At 34.3% G+C, this 17,212-nt stretch overlaps 1 protein-coding gene across 1 annotated transcript in view; it reads left to right on the forward strand.

Annotated features, from left to right (window-relative positions):
* Window positions 1-17,212, forward strand: part of Tenm1 (teneurin transmembrane protein 1) — an 873,778-nt gene that overhangs the window by 523,020 nt on the left and 333,546 nt on the right. Inside the window, exon 7 of the mRNA XM_008833909.1 lies at window positions 4,567-4,805. Within this exon, the coding sequence (XP_008832131.1) occupies window positions 4,567-4,805 (239 nt within the window). The remainder of the gene's footprint in view (window positions 1-4,566; window positions 4,806-17,212) is intronic.

Consider the following 17,212-nt stretch of genomic DNA (forward strand, 5'->3'; position numbering starts at 1 on the left):
ACAGTATTTAACACTATTGAAATGCATACTTTAAAATGCTTAAGATGACAAATTTGTCTTGTGCTATTTGGATTTTTATTTGCAAACTTCATTTCATAATTAAAAATAAATAAATACCTAAATTACACTATCCTATCTAAATGTGATTTGGTCCTACTAGCTTGAAAACTTACAAAATCAACCTCAGCTTATACTACAACCAAGCTGAACCTTTTCTCTAGGTATAAAAATGAGCCAAAAGCCTATAGCTACAGTAATAGGGGTTTAGATGTGTCTCATAAGAATGCTTACAAGATGTAAAAGAGAAAAACTATTGGTTATTTATGCATCTATTGTTAAAAAGCTGTAAATTTCTGTCTATTTCCTGTAGACTCTTAAGTGCCACATTAAATCACATTATTTAAAGCTAACAGATACCTTCAGAATTATGTGATATGAAGGCTTAAAAAGAGAGAGTACATTTTTCCCCCTTATAGATGATTTTAAAATCCTTACAAGAGCATTTATTATATTCCCATTTGCCACCACGGGGTCTCATCAGTCTTGAAGTGTTTTTTTTTTTCAATTTTCTTTATGCCCATTTCCTTTGGCAATATCTTACTTTTCCGTTTTAAATTTCAACTTAAATATTAAAACAGATGCAAAGAAGAGTGCTACTTACACATAAACTCTTGAACTGCATTTTTATCATTTGCTCTGTGGAAAAAAAACCCAATTGTATGAAATTGATAACAACATTTTAGTATATCCTCAGGTCCTGAGGGAAAAGCAATGTGCTTAGACAGATGATCTGATTTTATGAGCACATAGCTAAAGTCTAGCACTGTGCATTTGTCTTCATGCTCCTACTTTTTCCAAGGACTCTGAAAACACATTAGCACCAGTTTCACTTTCCAACAATGGCCTGCAAAGCTTATGACAATGCATAGCATTTATATTGCTGCTTCTCAGGATGCACATCAAAGTATAGATCGCTTTCAGCATAGACTCTTAATCTGAGCTTGTTAATAAGAAAACAAGAACCTCAGTATGTGAATTTATTTTATTATCTACTCTTATTGAGGACTGTGATTTGGATTCCACTTAAACATCAATTAATTTAACTGTTGCTCTTCTGTGATTGTTGAATTTATTCATTAAACTGTAGTATTTTACTTATGAAACTATATTTGGAAATCCTTTGGTGTAAACCAGATGAAATTACAGTGCTCAAGGATATTGATTATTGCTTGTAATTGTCATCATGATAGCCAACAATTCGCTGTCTTTCTTTGTCTTTCTTCTACTTCTTAATGATATACCAAAGAAAATCAATATCCAACATACTGAGCTACTTACGTTGTCTCAAAATTCAATTGTTCTCCTTCATAAATATGCAAAGGATTGAAGTGTTTTGTCTCTAAATATTAAGTAAAACGGCCCCATACTCCTGCATTCTTCCTTCTCCCATAGGAACATAGCACAGTGAAGGTCCCAAGTAATCACACAGTGGAGGTGAAACGGCAGGAAGGCTACTCCACTCTGCTGCTCATAGACCACTATATTTCTTGCTCAATAGTAAATTCGATGGCCATGGAGGAAAACTCCAGACGGGAGAGGTCATCAGACGTTAAAGAAGAAATCTGCCTCTTTTGCAGCATGGAAATTATTTCAAAGCCTTAAAGAAGAAGCATGCTAACAAGAAAATAGCACAACACTATGAGTCACTAAACCAATGAATCATGTTTTCTCTTACTACTATTTATATACCATGTCTCCATCTTTGAGAAACAACATCTTAGGTTTTCATTAACAAAGGGTTTCTTTCTGAGTAATTTTTGCCTATTCATTCAAAATAGTGAAGCCGGTCTTTAAATGTTGCTGTAAGAACATTATAACATGTGAAAGAAGGCTGGAGAGATTGCTCAGTGGATGAAATACTTGCCCTGCAAGCATGAGGACCAGAATTTACATTCCCTGAACCCACAAAAAAAGCCAGGCAGTAGTGACACTGACCTGCAATTCCAATACTCTGGAGGCAGAAACAGGGGATCTCTAGGGCAAGTTTACTAGATAGGCGAGGTGGTTTCTGCAAGCTCTTCATTCACTGGGAGACCCTATCTCAATAAAAATAAAGTGTAGAGTAATTGAGGAAGACATCTAACATGAACCGTGTGCTGCTTCTATACTTAACAGGCCTAGATTAAAAATCTTCATAACCCTACTATATTGGCCTGTGGTATATTTTCTGATAGAAATAGCTCTGCAGCTGATATGGCTGGGTTTGAAAAATCATCTTCACCAATTACCAGTAGTGGGACCATGGACAAGTTTCCTCACCTCTTTGTGTTTTTGTTTTCTCACCTGTAAAATGGACAAAAAGGTTGTAGTAAGTATGTTATGAAGATTAAATGATGTAACATTTTACAAAGTAAAAAAGTGCATGGCCTAACTTATCATTCAGATGTTATGACTTATTAGTATTATAATAATTGTTATCGGAATTCTACTTTTACTAAAACTTTTTAAAGAGAAAAATAGGAGTATCAACCTCACACATCCAGATAAAATTAATGCATATACATAACTAAACTAACTTGGCACCTGACCCTGATAAATAGGGAAAAGACTAAAAAATTCACTGGATATCAACCTTTCTTATTTATGAAACTGATGTAACATCAAGATTAAAACATTTATAAAATACTCCTATAATCTAAACACAACACAAATTATTGTTTTCCATGAACATTATGCTTTTTTCTTTGAAAAATTATATCATCTTACCCATATTTTAAAGTCTGCCTTCTTTCTCTTGGTGATTTGTATAAATACTTTTCCTAGTGAATAGATATTTCCTACAGCACAATTTGTAATGATTCTATATTATGTGTTTAAAATAATTTAATGAAACTCCAATCATTAGGGATGTGGACCAATTATTTTTTGCTATTACAAATAGCATTGCAATGGACAATTACATACATAAAATTGTCATAAACATCACTTCCTGAGGAAAACCTCCTACAAACACAATTATTATGTAAACAAATATCTGTACTTTAGTCTTTTGGTACAATTATGTATGTACATTTGTGTATGTACATTAGCCAAATTGCCCTCCAGAAAGACATGGGAATTTCAGTTCTATTCAGTAACTCAGCCCTTTAGAAAAATTTTAACCTTCATGATACTAGAGCAAAATTCTCTATTGTTGGTATTTTTCACCAATCAACATGTGGAATTGTTGAAATTCTTTTATTTAAATGAATATGCTTCTGTTCCTTTAAATATTGAAGGTGGAAATAAATCTTATGCATTTGGGCATGTGTTGCAAGGTGATGTTGACTTTTCAGTTACTGAAAGAGAGGTTTTGAATTGTGCATTAAAATACAGCACTAAAATGTGCTTTGTTTAGCAGTGCATTTTACTGCATATCGAGGGCACAGTAGAGTGGTTAAGATTCAGGAGTTTGAAGTCTGAGTGACCTGTGTGCTGATTCTAGCTCTATCACTCACTTGCCAGGTAAATGTGACCAAGTTGTTTAACCTGTTTTGGCTTCCTCTTTCTTAAAAGCACAATGAGGAAAATAGCATAGCCTATTTTACATGAAAGAAGGAATTGTATAATGAGTATTCAATGAGTATTCAGCAGAACACATGGCACTAGGACACAAGGATAAAGTATATGGACAAAATCGACATATTTGTTTTACAAATATTCACATATTTGTGAATATATCACTATTGCTTATGAAAGGTCATTTACAATAGTAATGAGCGACCTGTGATCATCCTGTAGGAAAGCAAACATAAGGATATCATGACTCCATTTGTATGAAGTTCTATAGCAGGCATAATGAATGAATGGTGAGAAGGTGCAGAATATCATTTGTCTCTGGGAATGGAAATAGAAATCTACTTAGGGAAAATAAAAGGGAATTCCTGGAGTGATGGGACTGTTATACCTCTTGACAGGGATTTGGGTTTCACAGTGATTGCATTTATCAAATCTCAAGCAAAGGTATACATTTAAAGTATGTGCTTTCCACGTGTAACTTTTATACTGAAAACAAATAATAAAATATTTACTCCAGATAATAATATTGGAAGCCAAAATATTTGAAGGGAACTATATTGTTCTTCCCTTTTACATTGATTCCACATATTTCAAAAAGCTTAACAATTCATATGAATTTTTGGATAGAGGGAGAAATGAAGAAATGGATTGAACATGATAGAACGGGTATAGTCAATTATGAACTGTAGAATCTAGTTGGTTATCAAATGGGTAAAAGTTAGGTCAATTAGCCCATATGTTTGATAATTTTTAAATTAAATTTGAATGAATATATGGCAGTGAAATCTGGTGTTTAAAGTTTGATAGTGAAGAAAACCTCAAACACTTGTGTCTATGCAAAGGAGGGAGATAGGGAGATGATGTTACCTCTACGTATATGAAAATTTTTTATAACCCTTCCAGTTCCCCTGAGATTATCCATAGCATATTTGAAATTGGTAGAGTTTTTGGTTTTTGTAGCAATGTGATTTGATATTTGCAGTGAAACTTTTGTTTTTCCTTCCTCAGGCATTTCCTGTTCAAACATGGATCTGGTTCCTCTGCTATTTTCAGTGCAGCCAGTCAGAACTACCCTCTGACATCAAATACTGTGTACTCACCACCTCCCAGGCCGCTGCCTCGAAGCACCTTTTCCCGACCTGCCTTCACTTTTAACAAACCTTATAGATGTTGCAATTGGAAGTGCACAGCCTTGAGCGCCACTGCAATCACAGTAACTTTGGCCTTGTTACTAGCCTATGTGATTGGTAAGTCCCTTATTCCCTGTCTGTTTCCTTTTTATTCTAAATTTTGTTTTGTTTCAAGAAGGAGGGGTTTCCCACTCAACTCTGGTATGCACAAATTTGGACCAATCCTTAGTATTATGATAACAAACAGGTTTCTAGTTCTTTTTTTTCTTCCTAACCTTAAATACTGCTGTTAGAAAGTAAGGAATGCTCTTTGAGAAGAAATATTTATACTAACACAGTCTTATTGATTGCAATTACTGTAGTTAAGCATTTTCCTTTCAATTAAAAGGTTGTTATGGTTTTCTCATTAGAAGTCATAAGTACTAATGTACAATAGCTTCTTAAATTACAGTTACACAGTAATACTGCTACTGAATTCTCAGGTAGCAATTTCATTAAGGCAATACTTATTTGGGAGGTATCTGAAAATTCACTGCACAGTTTCTTTCCACGGATTCACAGAAACCAAAAAGTATAACCTTACACTCACTAGAAATTGAAATTTCTGTGGCTCTTGAGTTTGAGAAGGTATCACTCTGATTAAAGTCACCCTCATTTAATAGAAATTTTTATTGATTTTTCTGGATGGCATTTTATTTTGACTGAATATTAATTTCCTTGCTTGAGTGGTTCTGACAGTCTAAAATGTAAGTTACTTTAAGAAATATGTGTTGTTTGAAAGCCTTATTCCTCGAATGAATAGAGTATCCTGATAGGAAAAACAATCTATTCAGATGTCGCTAGCAACAGGTTTAGCCTGGCATTCCATTTCTTAATTGAAGGAGCATTACACTCTAAGACATAACAAATATGATTCTGAGAAGAAGATAAAGTAGAAAACAGATTTAGCTTTCTCACACTTGTAAATAATTATGTTTGTTTCATTCCTCTTCATCTAAAGTGTTAACAGTAACAGTCTTTACATAACCAGCTACTGTAGGAATCATCAAACAGGAGGAGATAAGTAAAAAAACAGATAGGCTTTGCAGAGATGTTCCTGAGTTGCTAGAAACAAAGGGTCATGGCTTCTGCTAATGTCCATGGTACTTGCTTGGATGTTTCTATGAAGCAGTCCCTATATATAACACCACCACCTCTGGTAAACATAGATGATATCATCCTGTGTTAAAAATACATTTTTTATCTTGGGCTTTGCAGGATAAACCAGCAAGTACATTTATTTGATTTATAATAACTTGTAATGAGAAGTATTTCTGAAGGTTTAGGGCTGTGGGATGAAGAAAAACTGTATTTCCAAAGTAATTTTAATATGTAGTCATTCAAAATAAGAAAGAAGGGCCAGCAAGGTGATCAGTCTGTAAAACGGCTTGCTTGCTACTACTCATAAACCTTAGTTCAGTCCCGGGGAACCATATGATGGAAAGAGAGAACTGACTTCCACAAGGTGTCCTCTGACCTCCATACACACATATCATGGCATGAGTGTTACATCTCCCCAAAATAAATAAATAAAAACAAAAACTAATAAAACAGCAACAATAAGTAGTCTAAGATGTTTCAATGCATTAAAGACCCTTCAAAATGCTCTTGTACAATTATGAGATCAATTTGGTGTATTACTGGTTAGTTTCTGTTTAATTTACTATATAGAAACATTTTAAATATAAGATTTAATCCTTAGTACAAATAAATCCAGGTAATCTGAGACTGTGTATTAATAAAAACTTATAGTCTGTTGAGAACTTACTTTTTAAATAACATTTTTATTGATTCCTTGAAATTTTTCATACAATGGATTTTGAACACATGCAGATCTCTGCCCCCATGCGCTCTCAGATCCACCCCCCAAAAGCTTTCTCCATCACTTCATGTCCTCTATTATTTTTTTAAAGCCTATAGAGTACAATTTGTGGCCCTTGAATGCTCTTGGGTGTATGCGGGTCCATCCTCTGGAGCTTGTTCAGCCTAAGTGCCATCACACCCTTAAAAAAAAGAATCTCTCTCTCCCAGAAGCTATCAATTGCCAATGGTACCTCAACTAGGATTTGTTTTCTGGTCCACCTCCCCCTCCATGTTGGGTTATTGTCTGGCTTGGGTTTGTGTGTACTGTTGCAAGTGCTGTGGATTCATAGGGGCAACTGCCTTGTTGTGGCTAGAAAGCACTAATTCCTTGTACTCATTTACCACCTATGACTTTTACAGTCTTTCTTCCCCTTGTTCTACAATGATCCCTGAGACTTTGGAGGAAAGACTGTGATATAGGTGTCCCATTTAGGGCAGAGCCTTCTGCAGTCTCTTATTTCTGCATTTGGACCAGTTGTGGGTTTCTGTGTTAATTACCATCCGCTGCAAGAAGCTTTTCTGGTGACAGTTGAGAGGGGAATTAATCTATGGGTAAACAATAAGTCATTATGAGTCAGTTAAATACTTTATCTAATAAGCAGAATAATAGTATTAGGCTCTCCCTTATGGCCTTATATCTTCCAAGCCTCAGGTTCCTAGGCTTGATCTCAATGTCAGATATGGGGCTCCATCTTATGAAGTGGATCCTAAATCCAATTAGAAAGTGGTTTATTACTCCCATAATATTTATGCCATTGTTACACTGGTGGGCATTTCTTGCCAGGCCAATTGTAGTTTACAGGACTCACAGCTGGGTGAGGTTGATGATTAATTTGCTCTTCAGGTAGCATGCATAGCATCTTCCATCATGAAATCTAGCCAGTAACATGTTGTTTTTATTACTATAGCTCTGCAGTGTAATTTAAAATCAAGAATGGTGATACCTCCAATCTTTTAATATTCATAACTGTTCTTAATATCCTGGGGATTTTTTGTTTCCATATGAAATTTGATATTATTTCTTCAATTTCTGTGAAGAATTATGCTGGAGATTAAATTGTGATTGATTTGAATCTCTTAATTGCTTTTAGTAGTTTGTCCTCAGTAGATTTCTCAGAAGTTTGAACAATGAAAATGTCTATTTTCACAATATTGATTCTACCAATTCATGAGAATGGGAGGTCTTTATATCTTCTGATATCGCCTTTAATCTCTTTCTTACTTAAATGTATTACACTAGTAAGTCTTATGTCAGAAGTTATATAATCTGAGAATTGTGTAATTAAATTTTTAATTTTGTAAATGAAAGCACAATTTTTAATCTTTTTAAGGATATCTCTTTGAATAGGAAAATTAGAATATCAGTTCGGAATGAAATTTAGGCATTGTACTACAACAGTTATGAGCATAGATATTTAAACTCATACTACTTACCAGGCATACTATCTAGAGTGAATCACTTAACATGTTTAGATCTCTACTTACTCATCTGCAAAATGAGCTTAAAACAGCACCTGTAACAGGATTAAAATGAGAAATAAATGAATTAATATAATCAAAGTACTAGAAATAAGGTGTAAATATAGGAAGTAGTTTATAATGGTTAAATATTAATATTCTATTTTTTGTTTACTATTGCTATATACTAGTTGTAATAATTAATCATGTTATTCTTGTTCTTTTACTATTAATGACAGATCTGGGACATAGCAGCAAAAGGTTGTTGAAAAACTGAACTATGCTAAGTACTTTACTTGTGTTAGTGCATTTAGTTCTGAGAATCATCCTTAAGGGTAGGTATCTTTACTGTGAGGAAATTTAGGAACACTAAATATGAGCAGCCACAGAACTAAGTTCAGAACTTTAAGGCAGAGCAGACAAATTCCGGAGGATATGCTTTTTATGCCTTCCCACTTTTCTAGTAGTCTGGTAAACTTTGCTTTGTGTTCTCACTAAATAAATCCACCTGACTTTTTCCATATTCAATTAACTGTACCAGGTCATCCATTGCAATGATAAGTGCAACACAGTAGTTTTATTGGTGAGAGAGGTACCTTTTGAAATTATATACTATGAGATCTTATAAAAACAATTTTTTCAACTAAAATTCAAACCCAGCAGGTAGAATGGGTTCAACAGGAGAGGATTTTTACAGTGAGCAGTACAACTTTCTTCCTTGTACCTTCATGTTCAGGGTATTATGTGCCTTTAGATAAATCAGTAAAAACCTCATTCTGGAGCAAGATATTATAGATCACTGGTAGAGTGTTTGCCTAGCATGCATAAGACCTTAGGTTCAAAACAAAGGATTTATCTCATCACTGCCATATTGCTGACCACCTCAGGAGAGTAGAGTAAGAATTCATAAACACCCATTCAGGTGAAAGATGCCACATAAGAACTGTATTATATGAGATGATGTTTAAATGGCTTTCGGGGGTTGAAATAAAAAAGTATTATATTTCAAAATATGAAGCCGTTTCACCCTCGACTCTTGTTACGTCTGTAAGAGTCATCATTTTTTTTCAATCTCTTTTGCATTTGCCATATAACTCAAGTAAAAATTTTTCACTGAAACTATTTACCGCTTCTGTTTCCTGTGCAAATCCCTTTCTGCCATCTCATTTTCCTCTATTATCCATCATACATAACCTTTACATACTAATGACTATAAGTGAGGTTGTCCTCAATCCACTAGGAAAAATCACATAAATATCAATGGGACATCAATAGGTGTTCTGTGCATAATGCCTCTGTAAGCAGTCATTGGAAAGCAATGGAAAACCAGAGCTGATGTGTTCAGTCAAGCAACCCTCGCCTCACATCTACCCACTATACCTTTCAGGCCAGAAAGAAAATAATTCCCTGAGTCAGTTTTGAGTTCATAAAATTTGGTAAATAGAGGCATGGAGAGATACGGATTATATGGAGATATCGGGGAACGGCTATTGTCATGACTTCCTCATAAATCTGTAATATTTTCCATCTGAAAATATTTTCTATGCTTCATCCTCTCTGATATGTTGGCATCAGCAATATATCAGTGCCAGTTAGAAGCACATTTGCTTGAATTTACAAATAAGCCATATGAAGTAGTAGTCAAGAAGACAGATGACCATATGCAAGGCATCAAGAGAAGGCGAGGTTAAGGTACTTCATCAATGGTTTGAAGGGCACAAACACAGCTTCTCTGCAATCTTTGATGTTTTGATCAAATTTCGACACAGTCAGCAGTTTCTATAAGCAGCAACAGAAATTCGCAGGCAATAGAAACTCACAGGAATACATTATGCCTGGGGTCAAATGGACTGTTGCATTGAATAAGCTGAGCAGTAGAAGTTTCTAGTTCTCAGGCTCAGTATCATCACTTAATGACATGGATGATCTTTTTCTTTTCCATGAATTTAGTTATGATTCATACCACCTTCAGAAGATGCCTGGACTGTTCAAATTGTAGAGATTAATTAAATTCTGTGAATCTTGCTCTGAGACACTATATGGCCCCATGTATGAAAAGCTAATCAGAATGGAAATTAAGAGTAGAGAATTAGGAAATATAGACTATTGAGTCTATTTCCCTGAAACAACCTTTATGAATAAAGCTGTGCAAGGTGGCAGAAGGCCTACTTCACCCTGTTCTCTACACCAAACTTGCATAGTGTTGATTTTAGAGCTCTTTTCTACCCCCTTTACAATAACCAAAATTGTCCTACTTTCTATGGCTGTTATTATGATGGAGTAAGACAGTGCTGATAATTATAAAGGCAGCTGAGTGAAGCGTGTTCATTTTACCCTCCTCACAAGAAAATACAGATACCTTGCTGTAGAAGGAAGAAATGAAATGGAACATGGAATATTCTGACTTTAGAAGTTCAGGATCAAAGATTTTTTATTTAAAAAATAGAAACAGAAAATTTTTCCCAATAAATCTAAATACACAATGTACCTTCACATAATATTTCATATTTACCAAATAAATTTCTTTTAATTACTGGTACTTCACTGATGTCTCTGTGCCTAAGTAACTTCATCTGCAAAATGGGAATACTGATAACATCTATAAAGATTTTCTTTATAATGAAGTGAGTTATAGCATGGAAAACATATAAGATATTACTTAGAATACTTAAATGAAGATAGACAATTATTATTAGTGGAACAAGATTATTATGAAGATTATTAATTTGAACTTAGTTAAGCATAGTAGCATATAATTTATCTTAGCACAAACTGCTTTTGTTTTATTTTTCCAACATCTTCTAAAACAAATCCTGAATGTCTGCCTCACAAGAACCTTTTTATGCATGACTGTGTGCTTGTGTGTGTGTATGTGTGGAGGTACACATGCATGACTGCGTGTATGGGTACATGTGTGCACTTGCATGAGGAGGCCAGAGGACTATATCAAGTGTTATTTTAAGGAATTTGTTCATCCTTGTGCTCTAAGACCTGGTATCTTATTGGCCTGGAGCTCACCAATTGTACTAGGCTAGTGAGACAGTCAGCCCCAGGGTCCTCCTGTCTCCCCCTCCCTAGCACTGGGATTACAAGCCTGTTTCACCACACCTAGCTTTTTTCATATGTGTGGGGATGGAACTCAGGTCCTCAAGGTTGCAAGGCAAGGACTTTATCAACTGAGCCATCTCCCTAGCCCCTCACAAGAATGTTTTAATGAGTTTGTTATTTCCTTCCACCTGGCCTACCATAGTTGTCACTATGCCTTCATTTTATTTTTTAATCTCCATCTTCTGAGGTTTTTTGACACTTCAAGTGATTTTGTATTTCTGTTGGGACCATATCTGAGTTAAATCACATTTCATTAAAATGTATTATAGCTTATAGTGTTAAATAACTGATTCCACATAAAAATTATTTATGTTATCCTTTAGACCATTGTCAATCTTCTGGTGTCATGTTTAATAAGTATTCCTTTTACCACCGTGCACCAAATCATAATAATTACAGTAGATTCCATGTTCACATTGAACTTTTCTTATATTCATGAATCTTCCACCTTTCTAGCAATCTCTCTAAACAAGGATCACGAAAATTGTAGTGTAACTTCTGCCCAATTACAAATCTCCCATTCATACATTTATAACAACCTTCTTTTTAAAAAAGATTTATGTGTTCACCCTTCTTACCTTTTGGTATAGTATGTTCCATAAAGTTCATCTCCACCATGTCAAGTGTTAATTTTATTGTCATTAATACACTATAAAACCAAATTAAACATAATAAATGACAGAATGGACCCATATCACTTAGAACTAGTTTTTAGAACCATAGCTCACTTTTGTTTCTCAAAATGAATGCATTTCTATGAAATACAAATGCTATACATGTTTTATTCTTTTTCTATTTATTTTTATTCTGTGTGTATGAGTGTATTCCCTGCATATGTAAGTGCACCCATGTAGCGCAGTGCCCGAGAAGGACAAAAAGAGGGTGTCGGATGCCCTAGAACTGGAGTCATGGATGGTTGTTAGTTGTTATGTGGGTGCTGGGATTCAAACTCGGGACTTCTGTAAGAATAATCAGAATAATCTTAACCACTGAGCTATCTCTCTAGCTCCACAAGTTTTATTCTTACAGCACCAGCGATAATTTATTTGATTAGTTCCTTGTGAATTCCATTCAATGCATCTTGATCTTATTAAACAGCTCCCCAAACTCATCCTAGATTCATCCCGACCTCCCTACCAACCCAACTTCCTATCTTTCCTTTTTGTTTTTTTGTTTAAGTCCATTGAGTCCAATTTCTTTTAGCTAAATATCCTTGGGTGTGGGCTTTTCCCCTGGGGCAAGGTAAACCTACCAGAGGTCACATCCTTAAAGAAAACCTGACTCTTTTTCTCCCAGCAGCTATCAATTTCTAACAGGTCCTCAGCCAGGGGTGGTACTTCATGCACACCTCCCACCTCACTGCTAGGATTTTATCTGCCTTGGGTTTATGCAGGTTTTATACATTCTGTCACAAGTGCTGTGTGTTCATATGTACAACTTCCACGTTGTGTTTAGAAAACATTGTGTCTTTGTGGTCATTCACCACCTCTCATTCTTAAAATCTTTATGTCCCCTCTTCCATAATGATCCCTGAACCTTGGGAGGAGAGGATGTAATATATGTGACACATTTAGGACTGAGGATTCTTCAGCCTCTTATTCTCTAAACCTGGAGCAGTTGTGGGTTCCTAACTTGATCACCATCTACTGTCAAAAGAACTACAGAGAGAATTTCTTAAACAATTGAGTATTAAACATAAGTCTTGCATCAAGATATTTGATTGGCTGGTGGAGGAGACAAAGTTACCCTTTTAAGTAATTTTCATACAGAACTTTCTCAGCCTGAATAAGAAGATTAAAATGAGACTCTGTAATATAGATTAATATTCACTAGAGAACATAATAAATGGGGCCTGGACAGTTGATTGGCAATTATGGAACTTTGCATGTTTAAGAAATTTTAGAATAGCAAAGGTCAGTCTTGTGAATTCAGAAAAAAATTCTCAGGAAATATGTGACATATCTAATTGCATAAAGAAATGATTTTGTTCCTGTTTAACACAATTTCTACAACATCAAAATTCTTTATAATATAGAGATTTTCTGTATGAATATTTTTAGACTCATATTACATAAGTTGCTAAGCTATACTTACTCTGAAGTGAATAAAAATAAACTAAATTAGAGCAATGGCTTTTAAACAGGTGACAGGTTAACACGTTTTAAGTTTCAGAAATGTGGCTATAGTTTCATATAGAGAAGAGAGAACGAGAAGGGTTAGTATCACCCAGTGAATACCTCATTGGTTGCAGTTACCACTGACAGGTGGTCCCTTATAGGGTGGGGGCCATTATATTGTGGCTTTACAAACATACTTTTCGTAGACTAGTGGTTAGACATGCACTTCAGTAATATATTAGAATACCTGAAAAATTAGAAAAAAACAATGAATGATATAAAAGGCCAACAGGAAGAGAAGGTGGTAAGTAGGAGTAGTTATGAATGACAATTTTAGCCATGATAACAAGCTTAGAATTTATTACAAGAACAAATGAGAGTTTTGTGGGGGTTTTGTTAAGGCAAGACAATTGTTTGCTTAGATTAATATGTAGAGAAACAGTACCTAATAACACCACTGCAGATTGATCTGGCAGGCAAGAGGATGGAGTCTGTAAAGTTGAAGTCATGAGGAGATCTAAATTTGGAGACTGTCATAGTAAAATAGGTGAGTGACAGCAGGAACATACATTTCTGGGAATAAAGAAGGCTACAGAATTAAGAAGTTTTTAGAAGATAAAACACATTTGACTTAGTCACTGATTAAATGTGGTAGGGAAGAGAATTGTTGTTCTCTAGGTTAAGGACTGGTTAAGTGGTGATGCTGTTTACAAGACCAAGGTAGAAAATGAAGGGAAGAGATAAAATAGAAATGCCAAGGAACATAAAAGGCTATTATGAGCAATCATATACCAATAGTTTCACCAAAATAGAAGAAATGGAGAATGTTCTTGATGAATACCTTCTACAAATACTGAATTATAAAAATATGCAGAAAAATCTTAACAAACCAAGATGTGTAAGAATACTGAATTAGTAAAATAATTCTAAATTCTATCAAACATTTAAAGATGAAATAATATCAAGACTTTTTATATTGATTCAAACAATTTATGAAGAGCAATTACTCCAAAATTCACTTTGCAGCTCCAACATCATGCTACTACCAAAGGCAAACACTGGCATTATAAAATCAAAAGAAAAGAAAACTTCAGTCAATACCTCCAAGAAAGATAAATGTAAAAATCTTCAACAAGGTACTAGCAAACTAAATTCAACATTATATTGAAAAAAACTGGTAACTTTTATTTAGAAGAATTCACACCAGGGATGTAAGGATAATTCAATAATCAATTAATCATTCAATTAATTAAATCAATTAAAAATAATGAATTTATAATTTAACAATAAAATGAATTACTAAGTGTGATATACTACATTAACAGAATACAATAAAGAAGCCACAGGATAGTTTTAACAGATGAATAAAAAAATTGATGAAATTCCAGATATTTTCATGATAAAATTATCACAAAAATTAAGTAGGAAAGGAATATATCTCACCATAATATAGGGCATATATGATCAAACCACATTATACTCAATGGGGAAAGCATGAGAGCTTTTCCTCTAATATCTGAGATAAAAGAATTCCTAGTCTTACTTCAGTTCAATAAGCAAAAGAAGTGAAAGAAAGGCATCCAAGTTGGAAATGAGAAAATCAAACTGTCACTGTCTTGAGATGACATAATATTTTTTCATATTTAATTTAAAAATTTAACTTATCCATGAAACATAATGATTATGCACAGTAATATGCCTTTAATATATGTATAAAATGCATAACACTTATTCAAATTAAACATGTCTATCTACTCAAACATTTCTTCATGGTAAAATCTTTCACAACCTTTGTTTTCTAGCATATTTAAGTATACAGTATATTTTTGTCATATATAGTAACCTGACTGTTCAATAGTACCCAAAATTTTTTGTTCATTTTTGTCTGAATTTAGTACCCTTTGATGAGCCCTTCCCTCCCTTCTCCTCCCCCGTGTGCACTCCAGTACCACCTTAACTACTATAAGGTCAACTATCATCTTAGATTACACATATGAATGATATTATTTGGTACTTGTAGTGGCTTGCAAATCTAGTAAAAAGAAAAAAGTATGTAAGTATGTATTATAATTGTTGTTGCTAATAAGGTTTTTGAAGCAATTGGACAAAAGACAAAACTTCATAGGAAGAAAAATGGAAGTAGAAAGCTGATGGCGCAGGAAACAAGAGAAGGGCCCAAGGATCTTGAGGGGTTGATTATATTGGTAGGTGAGTTGTGCCTGAGGGACCTGAGCAGTAAGCAAATGGTACAGTGTAATATCTTTATAATTACAGGTTTATAGGGTAATATGATAATAATATCAGTTTTAGATTTCAGACATAGAGCTCAAATGTGATTCCTTTATGACTTAAGGCACAGGTAGGAAAAACACTTTCTGTGTAAGTCATTTATTCTGAGAAAGATAGATTCTTGGCTCCATATGATCCCACAAAGTGGTCTTCCCTGACTGGACAGTTAAATCCATGAATAAGTTATACTGATATACAGAAAGCAGTTAAATAACAATGCTACTTGGAAATCTAGATCAAAGTAAGCATTCTCAAAGCTCCTCCTGTGGCTCTTTTATTTGTCTAAGGAACAATGATGAATAAATTAAGAGGGTGCCAGATAATCCAGTGTGTATTTCTGCTGATCAAAATCTCATCAAATCATTGCCAATCTAGATGTCATAGACACCACATAACATGGTGTAGCTGACTTTCAAAGTAATTGCCTATTATAAGAGTTTCTAATGATTGGCTTCATATATGCCTGGTACTGGGTTGAGTGTGACAACAGGAAATTCTCAACTGCAGACAAATACATATAATGTTGTGCTTTGTAAAGAACGTTTGATTCTATTTCATTTCTTTTTCATCAAATGAGTTTTATATTTGCACCAAATAATCTGTAAATTACAGGTTAGCATATGTACGTAGAACATAGGAGGAGACTGTTTAGCTTTCAGATAAACTAGTTGTATCTCTGGCCACAAATTGCGACAAAGGTGATTTTGACAGCAACCATTCTGTGCTGCTTGCCACCTACTTCGGATAGTCAGATTCTGTAGTTTGATAGTCTTGGATTTTATCAAATCAAGTTTCTTGATTATTGATACTGTAGATGTAAAACAAGCATTTTGATTCAGTTTTGCCCTTCATTCATTTAAAGAGAAATCCAGATTGCTTTTAATCTTGAACTTCAATTCCAACTAAATATACATAGTAAGTATAACAAATAACAATAGCAGATTATTTTTTCCATATATAATGTACCTGCAAATACTTTGAAGAATTAGGTAATAAAATGTTGATCTTCAGTGAAAAAAATCTATTAGAGAAAGCATATAGGATATTTTGTATTTTACTTATGCAGCAAAGTTATTACTAATTTTTACAACATATAAGTGTAGGTGAGGGAGAGATGCCGTCTGTCAAGAAATTAGGAGGAAGGAGGGCGTGGTGGCACATGCCTTTAGTCCCAGCACTAGGGAGGTAGAGGCAGGCAGATCTTTGTGAGTTTGAGGCCAGCTTGGTCTACATAAAAAATCCAGGACAGCTGTGGCTACAGGGGGACCCTGTCTCAAAAAGACGAAAAAAGAAAAAAGAAAGAAATGAGGAGGAAATATACAATAGTCCCTCTGTACACAGGGTATTGGTTACAGGTCTCCTCTGCAAAACCACTATCTTATGACACTCAAATCTATTATAAAAGTAGTATAATATTTACATATAAACTATACATATCTCCAGAATACTTTTAATTATTTTAGCTTATAACTAATAAAACTGTTGCACATACAGTCATTATACTGTATTGCTTAGAGAATGGTAAGAAAAAAAAATCTGTATATTCACATCAAATACAGTATTTATTAATTTTCCACTCAAATATCATTGAACCCATAGATGTCAAATATGAAGATGAGAAGATGAGCTGTATTGTACTAGAAATTAAAA

The sequence above is a fragment of the Nannospalax galili genome, unplaced genomic scaffold (genome assembly GCF_000622305.1).
Source record: "Nannospalax galili isolate Female #2095 unplaced genomic scaffold, S.galili_v1.0 scaffold75, whole genome shotgun sequence".
Lineage (NCBI taxonomy): Eukaryota > Metazoa > Chordata > Mammalia > Rodentia > Spalacidae > Nannospalax > Nannospalax galili.